Here is a 14110-nt window from a genome sequence, read left to right on the forward strand (position 1 = left end):
CATCGGAATTTGAACTATCGACCCGCAGTAAACGATACATTTCCGAAAGAGCAAGAACAGACAGATAGAAAAATCCATTCGCACCAACTGCAGTGAGGTTACTGAACACACTGTGCTACAAATGAAACAGAGAGAGAGAGAGAGAGAGAGAGAGAGAGAGAGTTTTACAGAGCGGGCTGTCCCAGCACGTGAGACATGTATTTACTTGGCCTAATGTCCTGTCTTGTTATCGTTTGCGTGAGTGCACCTTTAAGTCTAACTTTTGTAACGTCTACTGCCATTGTTAACGACAAAGACATATTTCTCCCTGCGAGATGAATAAAGATTGTCATTGTCATTATCATTGTCAAAATACTTGAAATCTCTGTCACGCGTAAAATGGTATTGTTCACAGCACTTTTTGATTACGCATATGGCCTACGTCACAGCTCATCAATGACAATTTTTACTTGCATGTTTTTACACAAATGTTGATCTGTTCAGACAAATTGAATGAAGTCACTGTGCAAAAATTGGAGAACCTCTGTTCGATATTTGAGGGGGTATTTGAAAATAAGTCGCACCACGAATTTTTGACGGCTCTATAGTATTTAAATCTATTGAGGATTTTTCTAGACTACAGCCAATAGGTGTTTTTCAAATTTAATATTGATCTGTTAAGACAAATAATTAATACAAGTCACTGTGATAAAGCTGGAAAGACTATGTTCTATATTTAGTTTAGGAAATATTTGACAATAAGTTACACCACGAATTTTTCCCCGCACTATAGTGAGTGGCCCACGTTGACTTCTTTCCTTACTGTTTCATTTGATTTGTTTTCCGTCTTTTTACAATAACATGTAAGAGATCAATTAAGAACAAGAACGAGAACAAGAACAGGAACAACAACAACAACAGCAACAACAACAGCAACAACAACAGCAACAACAGCAGCAGCAGCAACAACAACAACAACAACAACAACAACAACAACAGCAACACCACCACCACCAACAACAACAACAACAACAACAACAACAACAATCCACTCACTGCCATAACTCCAGTGTTATCCAGGATTGGCTGACTCCCTCCGCCTCCATGTCTGTCGGTTGCTACAGCAGATACGTCAGCAAGAGACGCCAGGGAGAGGTAACAACGTCCAGCTATCTATCGGCGACGAGTCGAACCTTATCGAGTAGCTGTGCCTCTTTTTTCGAACACAGAGTGTTCGAGTGGTGTCGAGTTTGGCATCGAATTCTCGAGGGCGGTTTAAAAAACAAACAAAAAGGAAATGCTATGCAGCATTGAGCTGCTTTCTACATCGAGTGCTCGAATACTCGAGAGCAATACACTAGAAATATCGAGTAGCGCGCAACACTATTCGACAAACAGTTGTGTTATCATGCTGCTAGGTTGTTATCTCAACACTGAGGACGAAAGTGTCGGGGCAATGTTTCAGAAAGGATAACTCTCCGAACGCGTACCGTTTTCCTGTGATAGCAAACGTCAAACTGTAACTTGAGAGGCGATAAGATAAACATTTCTTGTTGTCAACGTTCAAGTTCTCGAGCCAATCGAATATTCACAATAAGTACAGGGTGATAAAAAAAACTGTACACTTTAAAAAAAAATATCTCGTACTAAATTTGTACTAGAATGTTGTAATTTGGAACACAGATAATTCAGTCAAAGGGAACTTGTTTAACATAAAATTTACAAAGAAGAAACTTATTTTGCAAAACAGATATGGCTTTTATAAAAACCACCTATAAAAGCAAAATGCACCAATTTAAAAGACATTGAAAGGAAAGTCATGAAACGACTGGTTTGTAGGGTTTTTCCCTTTATTAAGAAAACAACAACTAATCTTTCATTCCAATAATCTTGAAATATTTCTCTTCTCCTTCGTGAACACATTGCTGTCCACTGATAAAAATATCAAGACAAAAGAACATGATTTAACATTTTAAGATGCTACCAATAACTGTACGTGCCCAAAAATTTACGAGAGCCTGACACCACTGCGTGGTGACAAATGTGTTGCTCCCAGATTCGTGAACCAGTGGTATAACTTCGTGAGCAATCTGTCAAGTATGTTTGAACTGAGTGCCCTTGCATCCATTGTCAGGCTAATTGCAGCTGTTTTCTCAGATTATACGTGTTTTTGTACACATTATCTATCCAGAGACGTCTCCGACGGAGATAGACCAATCAAATTATTGTTTGTGCCTCTGGACAAAGTAGAAAAATATGGGGAGTTACAGGACAGGAGGGAATGCCCCCCTGTTTTAACCCATAGTTTGATATTTTGCAGTTAGGTTTGAAATTTTCTTGAAAATAATTGATTTGCGACAGTTCAGTGGTTATACGTGTGATCTGCAGCAAACAATACGCAGTTTGACCCCCCCCCCCTCCCTAAAGTAGTGCATCTGTGTGCGGCAGTACGTCTCCATATAGTGTCTGCCGTTTGTGTACCCAATCGACACTTTACAAATTAGAGAAATTAGGAGGACGGCTTTCGACCAAGCCAACCAGGCTGAGTGGGACACGGCATCTCAGCAGGAAGACCAAGATAATCCATATAAATTTCTCCCCACTGGGAAAAGAACTCTGGTCTCCTGCGTGCGATTGAGAAGTGCCTAACCGCTACACCACACGCATCGGCACTGCAGTTGTCAAGGTTTGATAGAAATAATTGTATGGATTTCACGCCCCTTTCAAATGTGGAAGTTTATTCAAAACAAACGTAAAGCTTTGAAAAGTTCCCAAACAACTAAAAGAAAAAAACCCAACACTGTTTGGGATTCGAACCAGGATCTTCCGCTCTGTAGCTCAACACTGAAGTTTAAAAAAGTAAAGTTGTTCTCGCATCCGATCCGGACTTTGGGGATTACCTTGTTAGTGAGACAACTTCCTGGGCCTTCGACATATTGTGGTAGGGTGGCCAGTTCCTTTCCACGCCGTCTTTACTTCCCCGATTCGAAGTCAGGTACCCATTACTGCTGGGTGGGCAGGAGGGGGCGGAAACAATCCGTGTCCGGACCGAGGCTCGAACCCGGACTTTCTGCTCCGGAGACTAGCGCACTAACTGCCATTCATAATTTCTAAGAACTAATCTCTGTTGAGACTGTGAAACTGAAAGGCTCTCTCTTAGCCCACGAATACGCCAGACTGCACAGGCTGAGATATAGTACAACTCCGTGTCACAATCCCAGACACTGCGTTCAGCGCTGTGGAGTATTTTAACCCTATCTGTACGTCGTGTTTTACTGTTGTATCCTTACAACATGGGGAACTCTGTGCCACCACTTAACCCTATCCGTACGTTGTGTTTTACTGTCGTATGCATACCACGTGTTGAACTCCGTGCCACCACTTTCCAAAAAGGAAATTTTACTCGTCAATCCGATCCGTACGCTTTGCAAAGCAGTTTGTCAAAATGGATTTTTTTTAAAAATACTGAAAGTTTCAAAGACATCTTCGTACTAGAAGTATTCTAAAATGTGAAGAATACAACCCAGGAGGTACAAAATGACCCCAGGACGTACGCATAGGTGAAACAAAATTCTCGTTTCTGAATGGTGATTCCAGCGTGCAAAGAGGCAGTTGGAGAGACTTCCAGACTCTGTCAGTGTCAGGGAACCACACGTCAAGATAAAATAGGTTACACCTTGTTTTGACAGAGAAACGAGGAAAGTAAAGCAAGTAATGTTTTGTAGAATAAGACGACGAACATGCTTTTTTTATTTTTTTTATTAAAAAAACCAAACGACTTATACGCACCCTTAGACCAAGGGACACAACACCGTAAGATTAGCTTTTCCCATTTAGTATATACAGCAGTTACTTCCCCTAAAATCTTACTGGTAAACTTTTCGTTCATCCAGTGCGTGTTTTGTACTTCCGTTTTTTTGTGTTTTTTTTTTGGGGGGGGGGGGTTGTAATGTAGGCAACACACATACACACATGCAGACACACAAACACACAGACAGGTACAAATACAGAAATGCAACCACACATGGACAAACGTATTTGTTATAGAAAGTGTTTTACGGCACTTGCAATGAAAAGCCAAGTGGAGAGCATAAAGAACAAGGCGAAAAGAAGACTCCAACTTTTAAAGAAACTTGCGAGCAGTTCATGGGGATCAGACAAACAAACTCTGAGAGCTCTATACCTGGGTTATGTCCGATCTTCCCTGGAATACAGCAATAGCCTACGCACCATGTGCAGTACAACTACTTGCAATACCCTTGACAAGGTCCAAAACAATGCCCTTCGTTTCATAAATGGTGGCATGAGATCTACACCTACTGCCGCATGTGAAATTCTATCAAATGTTGAACCCCTGGGAATACGCAGAGATAAAGCAGTTTGGGAGCTTCATGAAAGAACCAAAAGAATGTGCTCCAACCACCCAAACAGGAAATTAGTAGAAACATGGAAACCAAAGAAACGACTTCAACAAAAATCAATCATGCATCACATCACAGAACTAATGAACTAATGGAGAATCACCATCTACCACAAAATAGAAGAGAAACCAAAAGAGTCAACCAAAACATCCCTCCCCACATTTCTATGGAAAAAACAATCATTAAAACTTCTCTCAGAGACAATAGCACAAAATCTTCAGACCCAGTGAAGTTGATGCTTGCATCACATCAAACAATCGACAGCTATTCTGATGACTGGATACACGTCTATACGGACGGCTCAGCATTCAAAGGCACAACCAAAGCCCGGATATGGAATACTAATACACTAACCAGATGGAAGTTCCAATGAGATCTCTGCAGCCTGTGGAGAGAAATGCAGCAACTACGACGCAGAAAAGATAGCAATTGATACAGCACTATACCATCTCCGCACAGTTTTTGACATTCATCCAAACAAAACACAGAGTATAGTGATCTTCACTGACTCACTATCAGTCTTGCAAGCAATAGAAAATGATCACCATCTAAACGAAGACTTGACACATATACTGTTTGGCTCCCTTCACCTGATAGCATCCTGTGGCGTCAACCTGGTGATGCAGTGGATTCCCGGACACTCAAACATACCTGGAAATGACAGAGCAGACACACTCGCCAAAAGGGATCTAGACAGGAACAACCCAACATTCCAACTTCATACCACACTGCAAAACAAATCATTAAAAGCAACAGCAAACAAGATTGGATGAACAGATGGGCCTTGGGAAAGACAGGCAGAGCAGTTTTCAAACATATGACTACAACAAAACGAAATGACAATATCAACCACCTACAGAGAAAGAAACAGACCACGATCTTCCGCCTACGAACAGAACATATACAGCTCAACTTTCACTTGAACAGAATAAACCCGGAACTTCCCCCAATGTGTCCTTTGTGTGACTATGCATATGAGACTGTGGAGCATCACCTGTTCCACTGCACAGCCCTAAATGACATCAGAGCTACCCTTCTCCCTCCGAGACCTAACTTCGACAACACACTCTACGGAACATTACAGCAACTGCAGCAAACCTGCACTTATCACTATATGGCATTGGACAGAAGGGCGAGAGCCCAGATGTTGCTGGATCGATAACAACAACATTGAGGCCCTAGCAATCCATGTCCAGTTGCTGTTTGAGCCGGTGGCGTAAAGCCTTGACGACAATCAATGATTTATTTATAGAGGGACCAGCCATCCATGTCCAGGTGCTGTTTTAGCCTCTTTTTCCTGTCTGCGGGTTAATATTATTTTTTCCCCCCAATTTATTGGTTTCATTTCCATGTACCTCGTATCTATAGTTCTCAACCTGGACATCGCCCATCGATTCCAAACTGGAAGAGTCAAAGTCTGTTTTTCACCGACTTTGATCCAAAATAAAATCCCAATATGTGTCGCATCGTGCGTGGTAAAATCAGGGCTATGAAATCGGAGAAATCGAATTTTCCCGTCTAAATGGCAATTTTTAAAATCAATGTTTGTTGTGTTTTATGCTCAACACCTTTAATGTTCACTCAAAATACATTCCGATATGCCTTTTACTGCAAAACATTGATTGTCACAAAACTTTGGTGGCCATTAAAGTCTCTAATTTTACCTTTGACACCAGGCCTCATTCAATCGCAAATACCTCGACTTCTATTCAAGATAGATGCTACAATGTTCTTTTTTAATTAAAAACAATGCGAACGAACAAGCTTTAGGGCATACTGTTAGGGCTTACGAATTCACCAATCGCGCCATATGCCCCAAAAACTAAGGAGCCCCTCATTCCACCGTGTCGTATCACACTGCACTCTCACACACTGCACTCTCACACACTGCATCCTCACACACTGCATCCTCACACACTGCACTCTCACACACTGCACTCTCACACACTGCACTCTCACACACTGCACTCTCACACACTGCATCCTCACACACTGCACTCTCACACACTGCACTCTCACACACTGCTTCAACAATGTCCGGATTGCTTGCTTTGTGGTCAGTCTTTCGGTCCATTAATTATTTCGTTTGTGAACTATTTTTTTTTCTTGTGTGAATGATTATGTGATTGGTGTAAAGCGCTCACAGCTTACTAGTGTGGAAGAGAGCGCTATATAAATGCAATCTATTATTATTACTTTCATTCTTCTCTTTCCATTTTTGGCTTTCTCTTTAAAAATCAGAATCTTTGCTTACTATCATTGCAAGGATGACAATGCTGCTGTGATGCTGTAGATATTGTTTCTGGCACTGTTGATTAAGGAGTTGATTCAGATATTGTTTCTGGCACTGTTGATTAAGGGAGTTGATTCAGATATTGTTTCTGGCACTGTTGATTAAAGAGTTGATTCAGATATTGTTTCTGGCACTGTTGATTAAGGAGTTGATTCAGATATTGTTGCTGCTACTGTGGGGAAACTACTGATTCAGTGGATAATGCTGTTTGATGTTCGTGTTACTGCTGCAGTTACGGATAATAAAGATTCAAACATAATATTATGTTACAACTGTATCTTTTGTTTTTTGTTTTTTATGTCATTGTTTAGTTTGTTTTGTAGTTTGTGGTTGTGGTAGTGCGGTAGTGGTTGGTAAAAATCGTGAAATTGTAAAGGTTTAACACCTCTTGCAAGACTCTAAGGTAGATAAAAAAGTGATACCTCCGAAGTTAATGTACATCTGCGAGGGGACTGAGCCAAATGGGACAGTTGCTGTAAAGTGTCTTTTCCAAAGACGTCAGTCCGAGTTGAGCTTTGATCCCTCCAGCCCACAATTCCACGATTCCGAGTCTGATAGCTTCACCACTAGATCTATAGTGCATTCAAAAACGTATTGTCAAATATCTCCCCAACAATCAAACATAGATTCTCCTGAACACTGTATTCTAGAAAAGTCCTGAATAAATATCGCTTTTAAAAGAAAGTTTGTAATTTTTTTCTGTTCGAAAATTATGCTTATTAAACCTGTTATGTCTAGGGAATCTTTTGTGCAAAAATGTGTTCACTATAAAATTAATTTATTGTAAGACGTTTTGCCACTAAAAAGTGTCATTGATGAGCTATGACGTAGGCCATATACGTATGCAAAATGTATGCAAGAAGTGGGAAGTGCTGTGAACAATCAATTTTCCGCGCAATGGAGATTTCTAGTGTTTTATATAAATTTATGAAGTAAAGTTTCATAATCGAGCCTCAGCTGTAGTGGAAACATTTCATTAAGTTAAGACAAATTGATACAAACTGCTGTGCAAAGTATGTGTGACACTGATTCTCCCTTTAAAGAGATATTTGAGGATAAGTTGCACCACAAATTGTTGACCGCACTCTAGGCCACCGACGAGGTAGATGGGAACATCGCTCTTGTTGTCGCTGCTACTGTTGGTAAAGCAAACTATTTAGATAAATAACTAGTTATTATTTTCAGTTTTTAAAATCGTGTCATTTCCCAAAGCAAGCAGCGCGACGAAGAAAAAAAAGCAACCTCGACATCTATTCAGTTCTAGAATGGTTGGTGTAGGGTGCTCAGGTGCGGGGTGGGGGTTTTTTGGGGTTTTTTTGGGGGGAGGGGGGTTGCTGGGTTCTTTTTAGGGGGGGGGGGCAACCTCATTTCTGGAAGCGAGGACTTTCTTTTAGATACTAACTACCTGGTCCTCCTTTCGATGAAAGGAATGATCGGTGCATTAACTTCAACTGAAAGTCATTGGCCTACTATATTTACACTCTACTGGAGTGGAGCAATAAATCTTGAGAGATGCAAAAAATTAGAATGTCTAGATCTATGCTCTCAAAACAATATGCGCCTCGCAAAATATCACTTCCGGCACTTCCGTTTTTAGGGACAGCTGCGCAGATTTGTTTCGTTTCTCAGTGGAATAATCACAAAGCCCAAAAAGGGCGGGAACATTTTGTGAAATATTATTATATTTGTCTAAATTCAGGAAATGAATAAATGAAAAATTGGGCTCAGTCATGGAGACCTATTTATCTTTTTTCAGGTACTTGCCAACTTTCAACTCTCTAGCTGTCGTAGTTTTATGGGGAAAATGGCAAACGTGTTTCCAAGTTGTCAAATTTATAATAGATAGAGAGGGTACAACGTAGTATACCATAAGCCGCTCCATTATTATTTGATCGCTTTTAAGCACGAGGGGGTTATCCCGCAAAATGCTGTTTTGAGAAAATCGAAGGTAAATTTTGTGGACCCTTGTTCAGTATCTCTAAAAGACAAGGAAGGTTTCTCTATAACCAAACAAATATACACACCAATGAAACCAAACTTCTCCTATAGGTAGGGCAGTGGCCACTTTTGGTGTTGGTCAGGAATTTTTGAAACCCCCAAAATCTGGGTTAGCCCACTTGTCCTTAAAAGCGACCTAAAAGACGGCACACATTGCGTGTTGTCTGACCGTGTTCCAAAGTCTCGCAAGGAGAGCTAGGAAGGGAGGTAAGTCATAAAAAGAACAGTTCTACTTCTACATCGCTTGTTATTTCCCTTGCCTATTGTTCTGCCGGCACTAGGTTACAACTTCACTAACCTTTGTTGCAGACGGCGTTTCTTATAAGGTTAGACCAAAGAGGTTATAACCCCTGTGTGTCAGACGTAGCTTTTATACAATATCTGGGTTTTTTGGTCTTTTTTTTACCTTTTGTGTTTTACGGCGCTTGCAACTGCATAAAGGTCTTATGAGCGCGCGGGACGCATTAAACTTTTCAGTTGGTAGGAAATGTTGAATTTTGCCCGGGTGGCGGCCGAAGCCTACTCTTATCGATTTTAGACCACCAAGAGATCTTTAACGTGCGTAACTTGCACACGGGCCCACCGAGATTTTTCGCCCTTGTCCGGAAAGGCTAGGAGCAGATCTTTCCTACCAGAAGATCAGGGGTGTGGCAGAAAGACAGCAGTAAGGAGGAGACAAGGAGTAGCAGTAGAAAGGCTGCAGAAAGAGTCAGGAGCCCAGAGGAGGGGGCAAAGGAGGTGAGGGGTGGGGGCAGAAAGAGTAGACGAAAGCAGACGACAGAACATTGCTAGAGAGCAAAAAAGGAGGTGAAAGGAGACTATTTTGGAGAAGAAAATGTTTGGTCGCTACCCGGATTTGAACCCGGGATCTTACCTCTAGGCCAGGAGAGTCCCCTTAACCTATGTGTGTTAGACGTATAGTAGCTGTTATACAATCTCTGACTATACTAAAATCATGTTCCTTGAACTTCCTTTCCGTGCCCCCCCCCCTCCCCCAGAAAAATATTAAAAAGCCGTGTGCGTCCGAAGCTGGTGTACCGTGTTGCACCGGCCCTGAACTCAGGAGAGCAAGATGGCCGCCCCTCAGTTCTGCTGGAAGCAAGCCGTGTAGGGTGACAGTCACACGCCGTGTTGCCTCGTCATGGGCTTGCCTGCTCAGCTGTTGGTAGGCGTGAAGGAACATTCCACTTTATACTATGTTTAAGGGTCATCTTACCCGTCAATTCTTCTAACACTTCTTTTTCGCTGGAAATGTATTTCTCTGCAGATGTATTGGTCATCATCAAATTGAAAGACAAGTTATTAATAGTATTTAGCTCTATCCGTGCCGTACAACCTGGGGTCATTTTGTACCCCCGGGTTATATTCTTCACATTTTAAAATACGTTTTGTACAAAGATCTCTTTGAAACTTTCAGTATTTCTCAAAAACCATTTTGACAGACTGCTATGTAAAGCGTGCGGATCGGATTAACGAGTAAATGTCCTCTTTGGAAAGTGGTGGCGCAGAGTCCCCCACGTCGTATGGATACGATAGTAAAACATGACGTACGGATAGGGTTAAGAGTCGTCATCTTAACCGTTAATTCTTCTAAAACTTCTTTTTCGCTGGAGAAATATTCTCTGCAGATGTATTAGCCATTGCCATATTGAAGGACAAGTTCTTATTTAGATCAATAATATGTTTTTACCAAACAGAGTCTAGATCAATATCTAGATGTAGTACGGTCGGGATTTCACTCTCAGCAAACATCGTACGACTATTTATTTGAAAGGTTCGGCCTGCGAATTTCAGAAAAGATTAGATCTACATGCGATCTGCAGTTTTCAATATCATAGCACTTAGTGCAGTTGAGAACTTTTACAAAATGTGTTGAAGGATTTTAAATTGTTTAAAATGGTAAATCAATTTGGTTGATAAAACAAAAACAATCCTTAATGGATAACCAAACAAATCCAAAAATAATTGCACACAGGCTTAGACTGATTCTACATGTGGGTTACGTCCCTTAGTAAAACGGATCCAGGGGTGCCTGTAGAGCAAGGTCTAAATGAGGGAAAGAGAGGGTGGGGTGGGGGGGTGGGGGTGTTGGGGTAACTTTGGAAAGGGCCTGGTAGAAGGGAGAGGGTGGGAGGGGGTGGGTGGATAGTGGAGATGAAAGCAGATGTCAGAACAGGACTAGAGAGCGGGAAAAAGAGGAAAAGGGAGAACGTTTAAGTGCAGAAATATTGTTTTGTTTGTTTATTTGGATTTTTTTGTTGTTTTTGTTGTTTTCGTTCTTGTTGTTTTTGTTTGTTCTGATTTTGGGTTTTTTAAAAATCACTGGCAGGTTTCGACCCTGTGACCTTTTGACTGAGAGGCGAACAGAGTACCTGTAGACCACGAGAGTCCCCCTTGGAAGGTTTGATCAGTGGTCTGTCGTGGCATGATGTCACTGAGGCAGCGCGAGTGACCACAACAGTAGTGGGTGTGTGACCAGAGAAGTGAGGATATGACGAAGGAGAAAGAACGAACGGTTGGACGAGGGAGGAAAAAGGAGAAGAAGAAGGAGGAGGAGGAGGAGAAGAGGATGATGAGGGGACAGAGGAACAACAACAGTTACCTGATCGACGGGTGAGTGGTGGGTGTGTGGGTGTGTGTGTGTGTGTGTGTGTGTGTGTGTGTGTGTGTGTGTGTGTGTGTGAGTGGTGGGTGTACAAGTGTGTGCGTGTACTCGGCTCGGTGGCAGTCGTTTTTTCAAGTTGTTAGCTATCCTTCAGAGTTTGGGGGGGGGGGGGGGGTAATTGACAATTTTTGGACAATTTATGGTATCCGGACCTTCCACGTTTTATAATACTCCAATTTCTTGTAAATCTAAAAAGGGCTTATTCTTTGTGTTACAATCATCACCTTTTACATTTTCTGTCCTAGAACTTTCATTTAGCCTGTTACATATCAGAAAATCGAGTTTTTTTCTCAAAACTTCTATTTTGATGTTTTTTTTCTCATCTACTTTTGTTTTGTTTTGATTCCAATGAAATGTTCAGGGTTTGTTATTCATACCATAACCTAACGTTATACAGGTGGAAAATAAAATGGATGCTTTCATGGGTGTGTTACGTGGATGAATATGTCATTGAATTCAGAGGCATGAGGGGGTAGGTGAGTTATCCATCTCTAACTTTTTTCCTATTCAAGATATTCAAAATCCCAAGGATATAAAACTTTGCATTGAGTATATCTATTAAAGTACCAAATTTGGTAGGAAAAAAAAAAATCCTATTTACTTTTATGAAAGTTGTTTATTATCAATATAGTGGTCGTTACCATGGCAACCGTAGACTTAAACAAAACAAAAATTAAAGTTGCAGTTTATATATGTTTTCCTGTTATACATCCTTGCTATAAGGCTTTATCTAAAAAGGCCATAGCTACCGAGATAGGTTTAAACCACCCCCCCCCCCTCCCGAGCGCCTGATTCCACTGTGGCGCATCAACAGCGTACTCACAATAATACCCCTCCCCCTTCCCCCACCCCCACCTTCCACGATACAGGTGTGGTAGCTATGCTCCAACTGTCCTCCGTGTCGTAATTTACTCACAATAATGCCCCCTCCCCCTCCCCCTCCCTCCCTTTCCATGACACAGGTGTAGTCAAGCTCTGCTCCCACTGTCCACCCCAATGACAGGCAACCCATTTATACCAGTACAAATGTACTCACAATAATCCCCCTCCCCCCCACCCCCCCCCCCTTCCCTCTCCTACCCCCATCCCCCCTCCCCCCTCCCCCCACGAGACAGGTGTGGCCAGCTCTGCTCCAACTGTCCACCAATGACAGGCGACCATTTATACATGTACAGATTTACTCTCAATAATCCCCCTCTCCCCCAACCCCCCTCCCACCTTCCATGACACAGATGTGGTCAACTATGCTCCAACTGTCCACCAATGACAGGGGACCAGGCAGAACAACTTCTGTGCTACGGGGCCGTGGGTGAGTCCGTCTCCTCTCGTCTCTATACACTTATATCATATAGACTTCAACATAAGTTTCAGCTCGTGAGACATGTATTTACTAATGTCCTGTCTTGTTGTGCGTATGCGTGAGTGCACCTAAGCTTTGTAACATCTGCTGCCATTGTAAACGACCAAGGCCAATTTCTTCCGGCGAGATGAATAAAGGTTGTCATTGTCATTGTCATAAGTTAAGGACCCCCTTGACAGACAGCCCTGCTTTTTAAAAAGCCTGAAAAAAAGACAGCAAGGAATGTTTCAAAATTGTTTGCTCTGAAAGTGTTAATGGGCTAACAATGCGTACTGCAACGCTTCCTAAAGGGACAAAACGACCACGTGCAGTACGAAAATCCTCGGGGAATTTTAGCCAAATTTGTTGTTTTTTATCGAATTGTGTGCGACACCACGGACATTCCTCAGTTAAAATTTCTGGTGCATGTCATAAACGGACGTACGGTCTCGAACTGTGCTCACTCTGGCGGCAATATAAGCCGCCGTTTGCGTAAATATTCAGTATCGCATTAACATGCCACCAAGACGACAGCTGCGAGACTTTGATCGTGCCAGAGCTATGGCTGGCTGGAGGACGGAGTTGGAGCCCGAAAAGTTGCCAGAAGGCTTGCAGTGTCACACTCTGTCATTGTCCCTTTGAGGCAGCGCCATCAAGCCACTTGATCAGTCCAAGAACGCCCACGTGCAGGTCGACCCAAGAAGACCACTCAGAGTGGTGCAAGTGGTCCTTAACTTATGTTGAAGTCTGTATTTACTGCTACTGTGTCTTCATTTTACACGGAAAAACCATTATTGATACTGTATCCTGGCTTGACACAGAAATACCATTACTGATTGATGCTGTTGGCCCTCCGTTGCGTGATTTGTTTTTCTTCTAAAAATGGACTTACAGGCAAAGACCCGCTTCTGAGGGCGCGAGTTGAGCAGGCCCTACTGGAAGTCACAGCCGACAAAGTGATCAAGAACTACCTGACCTCTGTCCGCTATGGCCTCCGTGACGTCATGGACCAGCTGCTGGAGGCGATACGCGGGAAGTTCTCCGTCGTCTGCCAGACTCAGGAGTTCCTCACTCTGCCCCTGGGGATTGTCAAGGTAGGAGAGTGGGGATTGTTAAGGTAGGAGTGTGGGGATTGTCAAGGTAGGAGAGTGGGGATTGTCAAGGTAGGAGAGTGGGGATTGTTAAGGTAAGAGAGTGGGGATTGTCAAGGTAGGAGAGTGGGGATTGTCAAGGTAGGAGAGTGGGGATTGTTAAGATAGGAGAGGCTGGCAGGGACTTTCTGATGAAGTTACTATTTTATGTCTTTTGGTGTGACGATTCTGAAAACATAACAGATGATTTTCTTGGAGGATCGTAGGGTGGTATGAAATAATGTTGATTCCACAAGCACAAGACTGTAAGTGTGTGTGTGTGTG

The 14110-nt window shown here is 42.4% G+C and overlaps 2 protein-coding genes across 2 annotated transcripts in view; one reads left to right on the forward strand and one right to left on the reverse strand.

Annotated features, from left to right (window-relative positions):
* Positions 1–1292, reverse strand: part of LOC101862365 (ankyrin repeat and SOCS box protein 13) — a gene marked incomplete in the record, with an annotated part of 12646 nt that extends 11354 nt beyond the window's left edge. Inside the window, 1 exon segment of the mRNA XM_005104087.3 lies at positions 1036–1292. Within this exon segment, the coding sequence (XP_005104144.2) occupies positions 1036–1085 (50 nt within the window).
* Positions 1293–9772: 8480 nt separating this feature from the next.
* The window catches only part of LOC101862598, a 6536-nt gene continuing 2198 nt past the window's right edge, over positions 9773–14110 (forward strand). The window contains exons 1-4 of the mRNA XM_013085742.1: positions 9773–9856; positions 11021–11304; positions 12589–12665; positions 13590–13789. Of these exons, the coding sequence (XP_012941196.1) occupies positions 11183–11304; positions 12589–12665; positions 13590–13789 (399 nt within the window). The 5' untranslated portion in view covers positions 9773–9856; positions 11021–11182. The remainder of the gene's footprint in view (positions 9857–11020; positions 11305–12588; positions 12666–13589; positions 13790–14110) is intronic.

The sequence above is a fragment of the Aplysia californica genome, unplaced genomic scaffold, assembly GCF_000002075.1.
Source record: "Aplysia californica isolate F4 #8 unplaced genomic scaffold, AplCal3.0 scaffold00403, whole genome shotgun sequence".
Taxonomy (NCBI): Eukaryota; Metazoa; Mollusca; class Gastropoda; order Aplysiida; family Aplysiidae; genus Aplysia; species Aplysia californica.